Below are 16395 nucleotides of genomic sequence, written 5' to 3' on the forward strand. Positions count from 1 at the left end.
CCTTATTATTGAGGCTCTAAATAATTTCCATATATGGGGTCACGTGGATGGATGTTGTACTATGCCAATGTATCTTGAAAAATTTATTCGATAATTCTTGTACTTGATTTTTTTGGTTTGTTATGCCATGGCGAGCAACTGATCTATCAGATAGCTTCTCGGTATGCGGTTTGATCTTTCAATATTGGCAAGAGCTTCTCATAATGTCATCGGCTGCTCGGGTGTGGTTTTAAACTCAAAATCTGTTATTCGCCCATAACACTCGAGGAAAACACCACAGATAGACAATTATATTTGGGACCTTGCGTCATCATTCGGTTTAGATCCATACGAGAAACGAAGATTGGGCAAGACCAACCCAAATTAGACACAAAAATATCACTTTGCTATCTATTTTTACTTACCGCCCTAACTCCCAATGGTACACAACAGACGACCACTGCAAGCAGACACTGTGACCACCCGGAGCGTCTAGTACGGCTTGAAACGGTCTTTCTGCTTCTTCTCCTTCGGCCGAGAGGCCTTCGCAGATCCAGTCTGAGTCTGAGATTCCCAGTCCTCTTCTGCAGGCTTCCACGCCCGCACAAATCCATCCTCGCCGCAGGTAAAGACCGAATGGCTCTGGAACAGAAAAGTAGCGTAATTAGTCAATCAGATAAACAGATATCAGAAATATAAGGAGTCTATAAAAATACCTGCTCATCCAAGTACACTGCTCGTACCACCTCCTCACCATGAGCTCCGGGCAGACGCCAAAGATTCTCCTTGTCAAATTGCCACGTCGGGCTGGCAACAAGCGGGACCAGATCGAGACGTTGGTCACTGTTTTTGCGACAAAAGACACGAGAATGTCAGTATTACACCAAATGCAAGACAGATGTCGGGGTGAGAGCCTGTCCTATCGGGGAGGCTACACGTACATCTTATTCCCGGCTGCGATGTAGGGCCCCTGACTGCCAACGCACATCTGAACGACGTACTCGCAGCCCAGCGGGTCGCGGACGTCGTCAAAATGCACGGGCTCGGGATCTTGGGCGGGGTCGTCTGGGTCAGTGGCCGGATGCACGGAGAAATGCTCGTCGTGGCTGAGAGCGTAGATCGTTCGCTCGGAGAGGAATCCGGCGTGGTGGACCGAGCCGTGGTTGATAACCTGCACAAGGGCCTCGTCCTCGTCTACCACAGTGGTGTCGTAGACGTTGACCAGTCCGTCCGTGCTGCCGGATAGTAAGATATTGCTGCGGCTCGGGTGATATTGGAGCTGTGTACCACCAGCCGGCGTGGTGCGAATGTCAGATTAATCTTTCTCAACCAGCTGTATCATTGGATGACTGGTGTATTCGGGGTCTGGTGGCCCTTTTGCTAAATGCCGGGCCTGCGGTTCACAGGATCTTACTTACCTCAGTGATATCATCGTTGTGGCTCTCCACGTATTGGAGGCGTGGTGCCTGTGGCGATCTGATATCCCTGTCCAGGAACAGTCAGTTGCTGGAAGGTTCATGGCTCGCTTTCTCGAATGAACAGGATTGGCGGTATACGCATGAGTGTCCAGCCATCGCTTTCAGGATCCTCGAAAGAGGGGACCTACCAGAATGCAACCACGGCTTGCGAGGAGACGAGCTCGGTGCCCGCAACGATAGTCTGGGTCTCAGGGCAACAGGCCACCGAGAGTACTGGGGCGTTTCTTGCTAAAAGATTCCATGTATCAGTGACAAATGAGGCCGGGGTGGAACAGAAACAGAGTAAATCAAGACCAGGCCATCCCTGCGCCGCAACTTAGAAAATTCTCCGAAGCGATCAACCTCAGGTACCCCGGACATGCAGCTGGCTCCTCTGGCTTGGCCGCGCATCCGCCCACCTGGCAGTATCAGAATATACGACCTTGACGGACGAATCACTGCCATCACGCGGAACAGAAGTAGATTGGAAGCAAGAAAAGAAAAGAAAAAAAAAAGAATAGATTAGGTCACACTCACACGTCTCCATCTCTACTACGGCTTTTGCCGCCCGTGCGTCCCACAGCTTTATTTTTCCTTCCCGGCCTCCAGTGACCAGAAGCTGGGACTCTCCCGCCGCGTAGGTGCGGAGCGCCGTGACGCCGGCATCGTGGGTCTTATGGGCGACCACAGAGACGCGGTCCAGACTCGATGCGTCAAACACACGCAGCGAATCATCCGAGGAAATTGCAGCAAAGCTGCCTGGCGCCGAAGCAGCAAGTGTGTAGATGTAATTATCCGCCGGCAGGGACAGCGACGAGGCCGCGGTCGCTTTGAGTGTGTGCATACTGACCTTGATGATACGCGGGCCTCAAACACACTGTGATTCTTTCTAATGTGTTTGGAATTGTGTTCCTTCGCAGGTTCGTGGGCTCTCAATCACTTGATGAATCGATCAGGTAGGATTGATGGATCACCTCCAGTGAATGGCGGGGACGCAGGTCCCAGCAAAAACAATTGTCTGTAAGAGTCACAGCCAGCAGCAGGGTGAGACTGATGCAGTTGATCTGCGTCTTTATATTATTTTTTGGATTGGATTGCTGGAGGTGTGTTGTTATGGTGGTCTCCAACTCTTATGCAGAATCCGTATACAGTGGAGGTTCGGAGCCAAGGAAAATTTCCCTTTCGGGACGTAGGGCCACCCGAACGGGAAACTATACATCGATTTCCTCACTGTGGGTATGATTGTTGTTTCTCGGTCTGTTATTGAGCTCTGAAATAGAATATTATCTTTTCAGGTTGGCTCGAAATAACAACAAAACTTAAAGTTGTGTTTTTGCCTTCCCACAAGGAGTGATTGTATGTCTTGGGGAATGATGGTACAGGATGTGGGGTCCATGTGCAGAAATATATATCAACCCTTGATCTATGACAATGAAGATTCATGCATGGATCACAACGACCCAAAAGATTGATTCCCGACATCCATGACACCCGAATGACAATCTACACTCTATATTTCCAACAGAAGATAAAGTAATCAAATGCCGATCGGGTCCAGGACATCGCAAACCCAACAATACCCCAGCCGTGCTGACAGGACAATGAAACAGCTAGCCAAGGATGGGCTGCACCCACTGGTTGATTATTTTTCTTCTTAGGTTCTGCTCAGTGTGGAGTAGAAGAACTGCATTCGTGGACTATATAGTAAGCTATGCCCGTTATGCCATAGGCTGACTAGATATATTTGATGTCCATCATGGTGATCTAGGTACGTTTATCTTGAGAATCGAGCCTTTTCTTTTCTTTTTAACAAAACTGTTGATCGCTATGTTTCATCTGCATTACGTCATCTGCATTATGTACAGAGGGAAGAGGACAGAGTAGGGGGAACAACAGAAAGGGAACAAGAAGTCAAGGAAATAATACTTGACTAACTAGCAAGTGAGCAGCCGAAACCAGACCATTCGAGGCGTGTCAGCGACCCATGGGCGTGAGGCTGGAGGGAACCTGTGCTGCAGGCGATGGATTTCGTGCAGGACAAACCTAAAATGTTTCTTTGTCTTCTCAGGACGTCGCCAGTAGAAGAAAATATGGGCATCATCATCGGCTCATTCTTTGTCCCACTTGCCAACCTTCTTCCCTTCCTTCACTACCACCTGAACAGTTCTGAGATTCTCCCTCTTGATTCGATGGGACTCCCCGCTCTCTGGTCCACTCCTGCACCACCCTGCGCCCTGTACCCTGCACACCCAGCCCAACTTTGCCGGTATCCACGGCCTTGGGTCGCTCCCAACAACCCTGCCCACCGCACAGATGGAGGTCTTGTGCTGCACTGGCGGTCAGCCAGTGCGCCTCCCTTTACCAGGTCTCTGGAAACCCGGCCCACAGCAAAGCCCGGACTACTTGGCCGTCCAACCCGCACCGAGAACGGGTGCAGGTACCTACGTCGGCCTGTGTGCCGTGGAATGTATCAACTTACTCCCCCTCCTCAGTCCCAGGCCAGCAATTAGATCCTGTATGGACTTGATGCAGGGAATCATGGAAAGCTGGACTCCGGGACCCCGAGTGAAGAGGAGGCTGGAATTATAGTGGTGATCAACGCCTCTCACCTCGGAGGCCAACCCGGGCAATTGACGCGACCGAGCGAGATGACGATGGGAGACGCTAGATCGTGTACCCTCCGAACCTCCCTCAGACTGTTGGACGGAGTACACGACATGTGTACAGATACATTCTCCGCTAAGCATGGGGTCCCACTGGCCCTGCCCAGCCCAACCAATCCCCATCCTTGAACACCCGCCCCTAAAAGTGGAAGATGATTGGGAAGTGGGAAGGCGATCCAGCTTGTCGCAGATCGCGCTGGAGCGCCTGAGCCGATCGCTCCGGCAAACCCAAACCTCCCCCCGTCCTTTCCCGTTTCAGTCGTCGCTAGGAGAGCCCCAGCAACGAGGACGGAGTTCTGGTAGGAAGAGCCATTTGTATGCCCCCGACGGACCGCGTTCCCGCCCGGTGCAAGTCGTGTCGATCCCCAAGCTTGCGAGTGGTCCCGAATGGGAAGGAGACGTGCAGCACGGAGCCACTTAGAACCCGAGAGGGCAGAGCGCCATGGCCCAGGGAGGGTCAGTTGGACATGGGTCGTCGACACTGAATTGGCTAGACCAACACGACCCAGATCCCCAAATGCTGGACATCTCCGACACCAACCGGCTAGCTTCCCTGGCCCAGCACGCTGGTGCAGATGGACAAAAGACACTGTGACATTGTTCGTCCATACAATCCCCTCCCCTCTGGAGGGTAACGAGTACCATCCATGCCCACCAGCCCACCCCCCTGCGACCCCCGGCTCTCCCTGCCCCCCTTCTAGGCTGACCTGAAGGGAGAATGATTCCTTGTTGGACCCGGGGCTCTGGATCTGTCGGGTACACTGAGTTTTGTAGTAGAAACACTGGGGCCCAGCAAAAAGCATCGGAAGAGCTAGTCTCTATGAAGGATGGGGGATTGACTTCATCCATTCCGTGGCTTAGGCTTGGACCACCCTGATTCAGGAGCCGATGGGATTGACCAGACTCCGCATTCATGGCCATAAACCCATGAACTCACCAACCCGTCAACCTCCCATGCCCGGATATTCTTTTTAGATCCATATTCCATATCGATAGACTTGTGTACGGCTCCCTCGAAGGCTGCAGGGGAAATCGCCCCGGTGAGTGCCCAAGCGCGCGAGAATCGACGTGTCGAGTACAAGGTCGAGCGCTCGATTTTGGCCCCTAAAATGAAATTCTGGGATTTACAGACGACTAATCATGTCCGTTAGTGCTGCTGCTCCATCGTCTCTCTCATCCTTCTCTCGACCTTCCCTTCTGCCCTTCTGGTCCTCTCCTTCCCTCCTCCCCTCCTCTCCCTCTTTCCTCTTTCCTGTTCCTGTTTTTCTTCCTCGTCCTTCTGATTCGCGTCTCTCACCTGCACTCTTTTGTGGCTGCTTTACCCGCCCTTCCACCGTCAATCTTCCCCGCCCGTGGGCCCCCGACGGGAACCAGACAGCGGCTACGGAGCACACAACCTTAAAAACCTTGGGGTCGCGCGCCGTCTCCCGTGGTTCTCGCTGCTGCTCTCCCTCTCTCATTCACACCATCCTTGGGATGCTCAGGATTGGTGTCATTGAGTGGTGACGGGCATCCCTCTCCTGACTCATCCGGTGGATTCGAGAGATTTGGAATTGTTGAAGGCCTCAATTGTGGATTGTTGACCCGTGCGCCCTGCTTCGTCCACTCCCACCCCCCTCCCCCAAAAGTCGCCTCGGGTCGCCTGGTCCGCTTGCCTGCTTTCGCCTTTTTCGGAGCATTTCACACTTGTGCGAAATCCCACCCTTGCGTGGTATCTCTGCGATCTCTGCGACCTGCATAACCGCGCTGGACACTCGTTTGTCGGTTTCGCGGTTGGTGGCTGGGAAAGCTTGGCCCATACTTCTGGGAGGACCTCCATGCTAGGCACTCATTGATCGCAGCTAGCTCTTCCGTTCCGTTGGCTCGCCTCTTGGGGTCCTCGATCAAAGTCATAGATTCGGGATTGGCCTTCATTCCATCGGTCCCTATTCTTGTTTCTCACCATTCCTTCGTCGCCTTCCCCTCAAGCTTCGCGCGCGCCTGAATATCTTCGACTTCGTCCGCCATCATGCTTACCGACGAGCAGTCGGGGCGCTCGCGGTTGCCCCCAATGGCTTCCTCCCCTCCTCCACCCAAACGATACAAGTCAGAGTCCACAACGGCTAGCGATGCAGGCCGTCCACGATATTACCACTCCCAGTCGGTGGCCTCGAGCGATCGGTACCACTCCCAATCCGTTGCTCCCAGTGAGCGCCCCAGCGAACGCCCCCGCCCACGACAGACCTCCACCGCGATGGACATCTATGTGATTACAGATCGAGACCCCTCCGAGAGAGATCGAAGGGTAGGGCGCTTTACAAGCAATGGCTCGGTCGCGTCGCATTCATCCCAAGTCTCACACGCCTCTCGCTCCTCTCCACCTGTCATCATATCAAATCGAAAGTATGAAGCTCCAACTATTTCCCTTTTCCCTAACCCCTCTCCCTAGGCCATTGTATCATCTCTCTCTTTGACGCTGCATGAGAGGCGAGGGGTCCAATGTTACATCGACTAACCATGATTGATTGAGCACAGAATCCCCGAAAAATACCCCAGCTATAAAGAGAATGGTCGAATGTACCACGGCTACCGGAAAGGCATCTACATGATGCCCTGCGACGAGGAGGAACAGGACCGCCTCGATATCTTCCACAAACTCTTCACCGTGGCCCGTGTATCGGATGGTCTGATCTATGCACCACATCCCAGCAACTCCCGAATCTTAGACCTCGGCTGCGGCACCGGAATCTGGAGCATTGAAGTCGCCAACAAATATCCCGACTCCTTTGTCGTTGGCGTCGACCTTGCTCCGATCCAACCACAAAACCACCCAAAAAACTGTGATTTCTACGCCCCATTCGACTTTGAGAGCCAATGGGCCATGGGAGAGGATTCTTGGGATCTGATTCACATGCAGATGGGCAGCGGCAGCGTTGCCAGTTGGGCCAGTCTATATAAGCGCATCTTCTCTCACTTGCGCCCGGGTGCCTGGTTCGAGCAAGTGGAGATCGATTTTGAACCGCGGTGCGACGACCGGTCTTTGAGCGGGCTTGCTCTGCGTCACTGGTACCAAGCATTGAAGCATGCCACCGAATCGACCATGCGCCCGATCGCCCATAGCTCCCGCGAAACGATCCGCAATCTTCAAGAAGCTGGCTTCACCGAGATAGACCACCAGATGGTGGGCCTGCCTCTCAACCCGTGGCATAACGATGAACACGAGCGTAAGGTCGCCCGCTGGTATAATCTGGCCATCTCCGAGAGTGTCGAGGCGCTCAGCCTGGCGCCCTTTAGCCGTGTACATGCCTGGCCAGTGGAAAAGATCAAGCGCATCGCGGCGGACGTCAAGACAGAAGCCTTCAATAAGGAACTTCACTGTTATAACATCTTGCATATTTACCAGGCGCGCAAGCCGCTGGCGAATTAACCTGCCTTTGCCTCATGATTGATTTGAATACGTGGCGCTGATTTGCCCCGTGGGACATTTGCATGGGACCCATGATCATGACTTGCTTTTCTCCTTTTCCCGCTTTGATTATTGCATGTTAAGCATCGATGTGGCGTTTCTGGACCTGGGATTTTAACCCCCCTTTTTCTTCCGCTACTCTTCCCTTCTCTGTCTTTTTTCTCCCCTTTTTTTTTATCCATTTTGATGTTTCGGCTGTGGTATATACCCAGGTGGTCTCTGCACCTTAAAGCTTCGTTCGTGACCAGCCATCTTTGCTTGGAGGAACTCGAGTCAATGTGATACTCTTTGGCATAGTCATCACCCTTTACATCATAGGCTTCATCGTATAGATTGTAAGATATCACTACTATCCAATTACTAGATCTATGCAGTAGTCGTCTCAGCCGGGTCGGGGATGCAACATAGCATGAGCATAACTTGATGAAACCAAATGCTAGTACGATGCTAGTATGTGAACAGGCCGGCTCATATCCTCGGAAATTGCGGTCTCATCTACCGAATCCTCTTAGATCCCATCTTACAAGGACCCTGGATACCTCAGTGCCATAGTTGATCATTGTGATGAGACCAAGAAACCTACCTCCCCCAGGAAACGCCACCCCAATCTGTACCCGAAACGCCATCTCCGATGCAAATAAAAATATCCCGCCCACAGCCTGCAACGCAGACACTCGAAAAACAGCGGTCAAATGGAAGAAATTTGAAAAGCACGCGACCTCTACTTCTTGCGACCTCGTCCCGCGCCACGCGACGTCCCATTGCTCGCTCCCTTTTCCTTCTCCGCATCGCCGTTGGTCCCGGCACCCGGCGTGCGGCGCCGCATAGTCCCTGGCCCGACAGCGATAATATCCTCACCGCTGTCGCTATCTTCAATGTTCATCAGAACCGGCACGCCAAAGGCGCCAGCTGTGTCGGCGTCGTCTCGAATGCTGTCGTGCGTGACCACATCCGGCTCCTCGTCCTCCAAGTCGAGCCGGCGCTGGTGTACCTGCTCGGCCGGGTGCACGTCGAACTCATCTTCTCGCTCCACGTACTCAACGTTCTCCTCGACCTCGCCGAAGTCCGGCGCCAGCGCCGACCACTTCTGCGGGCTGATTATCGACCATGTGTACACACAGCCGGACTCTAGCCCGCACGCGACGACCATTGGCCGCGACGGGTGCCATTCCACGACGCCGAGTTCTTCTCGTGAGTCCTCCAGGATCTTGGCCAGGGACCCGTGAGTGCGCTCCCACACGTAGATGTCGGAGTTCATGAAGGTGCTGGCCGTGACGAACTCCCCGGTCGACGAGAACGTGACGTGGTTCCAGCTGAGGCGGTTGACGACATCTTGGAATTTGTGCTCGACGTGCAGTTTAATGGCGGCGGCCTCCAGCTCGTTGCCAAGCTGGGAGAGGTCCGGCATCAGGACAGTGCGGATAACGCGGTCAGAGCTGTTCACTAGCAGGTCGCGACCGTTACTAGCGAGGCGCATCAAGATGACCACGCCGTTGCAGAGTCGCATCGAGTGGATGGTTGTACATGTTTCGGTTTCGATGATATTGAGCCAGCCTTTCGAAGTGCCGGCGATGATGTGGTTGCCGAAGGCGCTGAAGATGGTCACGCAGGTCGAGTGCTTTGCGTCTTGGGCGGCTTGTTTGGCCGCGACAGCAGGGTCTACTTCAACGCCGTTGGTGGGTTTGGGACGGAGGGGTGCAGAGGGGAGAATACGCTTGATCGGTTTGGGGGAGGAGACGTCGACTAATACCGGTTGGTCTTCGAAGAGGGATGCCACGAACAGGAGACTGTAGGCAAATAGACATCAATAGATAGAATAAGATTTCATCCCTTTTCTTCTTTCTTTCTGAGCCCTGCTGGTGTGAACCGGGGGTAGGAGGGGAGGGAGGTCGTACTGGTTGAATGGATGCAGCTCGGCGATGTATACTGGTGCCTCAAATCTGACCGTGCGCACACGCGAACCATCTTCCAGGTCCCACAAGATGCACTTCCAGTCTTGAGATGATGTGAGGAGGTATCTGCCGTCTCGAGACCAACTATATAGAACAGTCAGTCTCATTGCCTAAAGATTGCGAGGTGAATGAAGCAGAACGATGCCATACCTGAGAGACTGGATCTGTCGGGTGTGACCCTGAAGCTTGCGTGCCACGCCGTTGGTTTCAATGTCAAATATCACCACGGTACCATCTACCTATAGCATATCAGTCAGCATGTGCGCCTCTTTTTGCAGGTCACGGAAGACAATGTGGGGGTGCACACACTCGTCCAGATGCAAGATAGTCGCCCGTGTGGTTAAATCGTAGACAGGTTGCATGGCCGCTTTCTAAGTCTCAATTAGGATGATGCCGTAGCTGAAACAAATTCTGAGTCTTCACTTACGGAGTTTCTCTGTGAAGTGTTCTGGGTACTCCTGGGCCAGGATGAACGGGTCAACGAGCGACAAATTCATGGCGCCGTGGGAATGCGATACGACTTGATCCGGGGAGATAGGATGCCTGGGCCTTAGAATGAGGCCAGGAAAGCTGGCGGCCAAGCATCCAGCACACAGTGGATGTTGTGCACACGTTGATGAGCTCGACAGGGCCCAACGATCACGGCTGCGATTGTTTTTGAGCCCGTCTGCCGGTCTCGGATTCGCGGCGAACAGAGTGGAATCTCAGGCGGTGAGAGGTGCATCTAAAATGCACCTTGTTGATGCCTGAATCCCACACAACCCTACTCAGAGTAGATTCTGCCTATTCAGACCGCCTCATATCCTGGTACACTATAGTTGGCCCCTGGCGCGCTAGTGAACGGAGGGAAAACTCAGGCCCGTCAATGGGTGAGGCAACCTTCACCCATCTCCTTTCAACCTCCCCGACACGCTTCCCCCCATCACCTCCCCATCCAAGAATATCGCGTTCTGCATCGCGATATCTCTTCAGGAGATCACCGACACGCGAATATCAACTGCGCGCCTCCCTTTTCTCTCCTTTCCGGGGCTTCGTGAAGTCCGGGGACGTCAGGTCGCCGGCGCCCTCGTGGCAAGGGCTGCCAAAGGCCTCAGCCGGCCAGCTGCTTCCACATCACCTTCGTTTCATCGTCGCCTTGTGCGAATTTGACATTCGACCATCGAGTCAGCCTGTCTCTCCAGCTTTTGCGCTTTGACGACTTCCCAGAACCTTCGTTTTCCCCAGGTCCGCGCCACGTCCACTTTATCCGTTGACTCCGTTTCCCGTCGAGCCTTCGCGCAACAACCGCCACGATGTCCAACGTTTTCTTCCCTTACTCCAAGGCGCCTCTGCGCACCATCAAGGAGATCCAGTTCGGTCTCTTCTCCCCCGAGGAGATCAAGCGCATGAGTGTCGTCCATGTGGAGTACCCGGAGACCATGGTATGCGCCTATTTTATCTCCCATGACCCGATATTCCCAAATTTGAGACGCGTCTGAATTCTGACTGGTTTTTTTTTTCGACAGGATGAGCAACGCCAACGGCCTCGGACTAAAGGTGTGAATGACCCACGCCTGGGCACCATTGATCGCCAGTACAACTGCGAGACTTGCGAAGAGGGACCTAAGGAATGTCCTGGCCATTTTGGTCACATCGAACTCGCGTCTCCGGTCTTCCATATTGGTACAAACTCTATTCCAACTTCTTCAAAAAAAGCAACTTAAAGTGGATTCTGACTGTTTCTTTTACACCTTAGGTTTCCTCACCAAAACCAAGAAGCTTCTGGAAACTGTGTGCCACAACTGTGGAAAGATCAAGGTCCACAGGGTTAGTCATTCCTTATGGGATGGCAAATCTTGAGCGACATTGTTTTTGCTAACCGATTTTCGACCTAGGATAACCCAAAGTTCCTGGACGCCGTTCGTATCCGAGACCCGAAACGACGCTTTGACGCTATCTGGAGGGCCTCGAAGGATGAAAGTGTCTGCGATGCTGACCCTTCGCCCGAGGATGATGAATATCAGAAGGACTCAGACAAGAAGCCCTACTTCCATGGTGGTTGTGGTAACGCTCAGCCAACTGTGCGTAAGGATGGCATCAGTCTAGTCGGTACCTGGACGCCTAGCAAGAGCATGATGGAGGATGAGATGGCACAGCCGGAGAAGAAGGTGATCACTCCGGCGGTGGCTTTGAACATTTTCCGCAATATTTCCCAGGAAGATGTTCGCATCATGGGTCTTAGTAACGATTACGCTCGCCCCGAGTGGATGATCCTCACAGTCCTTCCAGTTCCCCCTCCAACTGTCCGTCCCAGTGTTATGATGGGAGCCACGAGTGGAGCTCGTGGAGAGGACGATCTGACCTACAAGCTGGCGGAAATTGTGCGCGCAAACCAGAACGTTCAGCGCTGTGAGCAGGACGGTGCACCAGAACACGTTATTAGGGAGTTCGAGTCCCTCCTACAGTACCACATCGCTACGTACATGGATAACGATATTGCCGGCCAACCTAAAGCGATGCAGAAGTCAAACCGTCCTGTCAAGGCTCTTCGCAGTCGTTTGAAGGGTAAGGAAGGTCGCCTGCGACAAAATTTGATGGGTAAGCGTGTGGACTTCTCGGCTCGTACTGTCATCACAGGTGACCCCAACCTGTCTCTGGAAGAAGTCGGTGTTCCGATTTCGACTGCTAAGATCTTGACTTACCCGGAGGTGGTAACTCCGTACAACATTGAGAAGCTCCAGCGGTTGGTATCAAACGGTCCCAATGTGCACCCTGGCGCTCGATACATTGTGCGAGATACTGGGGAGCGTGTTGATCTCCGTCTTGCCAAGCGCGGTGGTACCCAGCAACTGCTGTACGGCTGGAAGGTTGAAAGGCACATTGATAATGGCGATGTGATTTTGTTCAACCGTCAGCCCTCGCTTCACAAGGAGTCTATGATGGGTCACCGCGTCCGCGTAATGCCCTTCTCGACCTTCCGGCTGAACTTGTCAGTCACTACGCCTTACAACGCCGATTTCGACGGTGATGAAATGAACTTGCACGTTCCGCAGGGCGAGGAAGCCCGCGCTGAACTGGCTGAGCTTGCTCTTGTCCCCAAGAACATCGTTTCGCCTCAGCGTAACGGTCCTCTTATGGGTATTGTGCAGGATACTCTGTGCGGTATCTACAAGATTTGCCGTCGTGATATCTTTCTCAACAGAGACATGGTCATGAATATGATGCTCTGGGTTCCCAACTGGGATGGTGTTATTCCTCCTCCTGCAATTCTGAAGCCTCGTCCTCGTTGGACTGGTAAGCAGATTATCAGTCTGGCTTTCCCCACTGGTCTCAACCTCCTGCGTATCGATAAGGATAGCTCACCTCTATCTGAGAAGTTCAGTCCTCTCAACGACGGTGGGCTACTTATCCACGGTGGACAGCTGCTGTATGGTATGCTTTCGAAAAAGACAGTCGGTGCCAGCGGTGGTGGTGTGATTCACACCATTTTCAATGAGTATGGATGTGACACTGCTGTCAGCTTTTTCAACGGTGCTCAGCGAATTGTCAACTATTGGCTTCTGCACAATGGTTTCAGTATCGGTATTGGTGACACGATTCCTGACCAGAATACGATCCAGAAAATCGAGGAGGCTGTTCGTGAGCGAAAGAAGGAGGTCGAGACTATCACTGCCAGCGCCACTGAGAACACTCTGGAGGCACTTCCTGGTATGAACGTCCGTGAGACCTTCGAGAGCAAGGTGTCTCGTGCCCTTAACAACGCTCGTGATGAGGCTGGTGCCGCGACTGAAAAGAGTTTGAAGGATCTGAACAACGCTATTCAGATGGCTCGCTCTGGTTCCAAGGGTTCCACTATCAACATTTCTCAGATGACTGCCGTCGTCGGCCAACAATCCGTGGAAGGAAAACGTATTCCGTTCGGCTTTAAGTACCGCACTTTGCCCCATTTTACCAAGGACGATTACTCCCCGGAATCCCGTGGTTTCGTCGAGAACTCGTATTTGCGTGGTCTGACTCCCACCGAGTTTTTCTTCCACGCTATGGCTGGTCGTGAGGGTTTGATTGATACGGCTGTCAAGACTGCTGAAACTGGTTATATCCAGCGTAAGCTGGTCAAGGCCCTGGAAGAGGTAATGGTCAAGTACGACGGCACTGTTCGTAACTCATTGGGTGATATTATTCAATTCATTTACGGAGAAGATGGTCTTGATGGCCAGCACATTGAGAACCAGCGTGTCGATATCATTCGCTGCTCCGATGAGAAGATGCGTGAGCGTTTCCGCGTTGATGTCATGGACCCCGAGCGTACCCTGGGCCCTGATGTGCTCGAGCAGGCAAATGAGATCGCCGGTGATATGGAAGTCCAGAAGTACTTCGATGAGGAATGGGAGGCTCTTCTAGAGTCTCGTGCTTTCCTTCGTACTGTTGCCAAGGAGGATGAAGAGATGATGCAACTCCCTATCAACGTGCAGAGAATCCTGGAAATGGCCCGAACGACTTTCCGCATTCGCGAGGGCACTATCAGTGATTTGCACCCGGCTGAGGTCATCCCTCAAGTTCAAGCCTTGCTTGATCGCCTGCTCGTCGTCCGTGGCGATGATGTGATCTCACGTGAGGCTCAGGACAATGCAACCCTCCTGTTCAAGGCTCAGCTTCGCAGCCGTCTCGCCTTCCGACGCCTTGTTACAGACTACTCACTTAACAAGCTTGCATTCCAGCATGTTCTCGGTGCCATTGAGAGCAGATTCGCTCGAGCAGCAGCTAACCCCGGTGAGATGGTTGGTGTTCTTGCGGCACAGTCCATTGGTGAGCCAGCTACCCAGATGACCCTGAACACCTTCCACTTTGCTGGTGTTTCTTCCAAGAACGTTACTCTGGGTGTGCCTCGTCTCAAGGAAATTCTCAATGTGGCCACCAACATTAAGACTCCATCCATGACTGTGTACCAGGAGGCTGCCAGCACCTATGACAAGGAGGGCGCCAAGCAGCTGCGAAGCATTGTCGAGCACACCAGCTTGCGGTCCGTCACTGAGGCCACTGAGATTTACTACGATCCAGATATTCAGTCGACTGTCATCGAGAACGACCGGGATATGGTAGAGTCTTACTTCATCATCCCTGAGGATATTGGCGAAGATATCAATAGCCAATCGAAGTGGTTGCTTCGTATCATTCTTAGCCGTCCTAAGCTTCTTGACAAGGGTCTTACTGTTCAAGATGTTGCGGCCAAGATTAAAGCGGCCTACAAAAATGACATTGCTGTTATTTTCAGTGATAACAACGCCGATGAGCAGGTTATCCGTATCCGTCAAATCCAGCACTACAAGGATGACGACGACGACGACGATGTTGAATACGATGTGACCCTCAAGAAACTCGAGCAGCACCTTCTCGATACACTGACTCTGCGCGGTGTTCCTGGTGTTGAGCGTGCTTTCATTAACGAGAAGAGCAAGGTTCGTGTCCTTGAAGACGGCACTCTCTTCACAAGCAAGTCCGATCCTCTCTGCAAGGAATGGGTTCTTGAGACCAGCGGCTCCTCTCTCGCACCGGTTCTTGCCATTCCTGGTGTCGACGCTACCCGCACCTATTCCAACCAGTTCATCGAGATTTTCCAAGTGTTTGGTATCGAGGCTGCGCGTACTGCCGTGCTCCGCGAATTAACCCAGGTGCTTGCTTTTGATGGTTCATATGTCAATCACCGTCATTTGGCCCTCCTGGTTGATGTCATGACCGTCCGCGGCTACCTGACCCCCGTTACTCGTCACGGTATCAATCGTGCTGACAACGGTGCACTGATGCGTTGTTCGTTCGAAGAGACTGTCGAGATTCTCCTGGAGGCTGCCGCCTTTGGCGAGCTCGATGACTGTCGCGGCGTGTCAGAGAATCTGATTCTTGGGCAGATGGCCCCCGCTGGAACGGGAGAGTTTGATGTCTACTTGGATCAGAGCTTGCTTAACACTGTTGTCTCCAACACGAACGGCTTTCGTCCAATGGATCACCGGGATGCGCTTATTCCAGATGGTGCTGCAACCCAGTACGACACAGGCTCACCCATGGCCAGCTCTTCGTACATGGTTGATGGCGATCCAAATTCGGTCTTCTCTCCGATCCGTCAGTCCGGCGCGGAATCTCCTGGGGGTATCACCAAGTACCAGCCTCAGGATGGGTTTGGCGGACTCAGCCCAGCGGGTCGCAGCCCTGGTTATTCCCCAACCAGCCCCTTCAATACCAGCCCGGCGTCTCCTGGATACTCTCCATCGAGCTATTCACCAACGTCTCCTGGTATGGGTATGACGAGCCCTCGTTTTGTAGCGTCGCCCGCCTTCTCACCCTCGAGCCCATCGTTTGCCCCAACGTCTCCAGCTTACTCGCCGACGTCGCCGGCTTATGGTCATGCCTCGCCTACGTCCCCGTCGTACTCTCCTACGTCGCCTGGGTTCTCACCGACTTCGCCAAACTATAGCCCTACGTCGCCCAGCTTTAGTCCTGCTTCGCCAGCCTTTAGCCCGACGTCTCCCAGCTACAGTCCCACCAGCCCTGCGCTCGGTGGCGGTCGGCACTTGTCTCCCACCTCCCCAACCTCTCCCAAGTACACGCCAACTTCTCCTGGCTACTCTCCCACGAGCCCCCAGTCCTACTCGCCAACCTCTCCTAACTTCGCTGGCTCTCCGACGTCGCCTACATCTCCAAGCTACAGCCCCACTTCCCCGGCTTATAGCCCAACGTGAGTTATACTTGTGGACTCGATGTGAAATGCACCCATTCTCTGACATGAATCAACAGGTCTCCGCGTCAGTGAAGTGAGGACAGACATGGCTTGCCTATGCATGGTTCGTGCTGTATCACTGTATTATCATCAAAACGTTCAGATAAACTACAAAAAGAATCATTTCGCAGCTGACATCTCGAAATTGGAT

The 16395-nt window shown here is 53.1% G+C and overlaps 5 protein-coding genes across 5 annotated transcripts; 3 read left to right on the forward strand and 2 right to left on the reverse strand.

Annotated features, from left to right (window-relative positions):
- Positions 1–471: 471 nt before the first annotated feature.
- N7462_005853 (WD40 repeat domain-containing protein) lies at positions 472–2280 on the reverse strand (the record flags this gene model as incomplete). The annotated part of the gene is made up of 6 exons (XM_057077571.1): positions 472–621; positions 696–822; positions 921–1258; positions 1398–1464; positions 1586–1685; positions 1974–2280. 6 exons carry the CDS (start codon positions 2278–2280, stop codon positions 472–474), a joined length of 1089 nt encoding a protein of 362 aa, XP_056933151.1.
- Positions 2281–3484: 1204 nt separating this feature from the next.
- Positions 3485–3946, forward strand: N7462_005854 (uncharacterized protein; the record flags this gene model as incomplete). Its single annotated transcript, XM_057077572.1, has 1 exon — positions 3485–3946. One exon carries the CDS (start codon positions 3485–3487, stop codon positions 3944–3946), a length of 462 nt encoding a protein of 153 aa, XP_056933152.1.
- Positions 3947–6107: 2161 nt separating this feature from the next.
- Positions 6108–7505, forward strand: N7462_005855 (class I SAM-dependent methyltransferase; the record flags this gene model as incomplete). The annotated part of the gene is made up of 2 exons (XM_057077573.1): positions 6108–6481; positions 6614–7505. 2 exons carry the CDS (start codon positions 6108–6110, stop codon positions 7503–7505), a joined length of 1266 nt encoding a protein of 421 aa, XP_056933153.1.
- A 760-nt stretch (positions 7506–8265) lies between these two features.
- Positions 8266–9993, reverse strand: N7462_005856 (Set1-mediated histone H3-K4 methylation subunit Swd1; the record flags this gene model as incomplete). Its single annotated transcript, XM_057077574.1, has 5 exons — positions 8266–9331; positions 9440–9580; positions 9647–9735; positions 9806–9867; positions 9924–9993. 5 exons carry the CDS (start codon positions 9991–9993, stop codon positions 8266–8268), a joined length of 1428 nt encoding a protein of 475 aa, XP_056933154.1.
- Positions 9994–10788: 795 nt separating this feature from the next.
- On the forward strand, positions 10789–16277 carry N7462_005857 (DNA-directed RNA polymerase II subunit RPB1; the record flags this gene model as incomplete). The annotated part of the gene is made up of 5 exons (XM_057077575.1): positions 10789–10917; positions 11002–11158; positions 11232–11302; positions 11371–16202; positions 16262–16277. 5 exons carry the CDS (start codon positions 10789–10791, stop codon positions 16275–16277), a joined length of 5205 nt encoding a protein of 1734 aa, XP_056933155.1.
- Between the last annotated feature and the right edge of the window lie 118 nt (positions 16278–16395).

The sequence above is a fragment of the Penicillium macrosclerotiorum genome, assembly GCF_028827735.1.
Source record: "Penicillium macrosclerotiorum strain IBT 26536 chromosome Unknown utg000006l_segment0_segment0, whole genome shotgun sequence".
Lineage (NCBI taxonomy): Eukaryota > Fungi > Ascomycota > Eurotiomycetes > Eurotiales > Aspergillaceae > Penicillium > Penicillium macrosclerotiorum.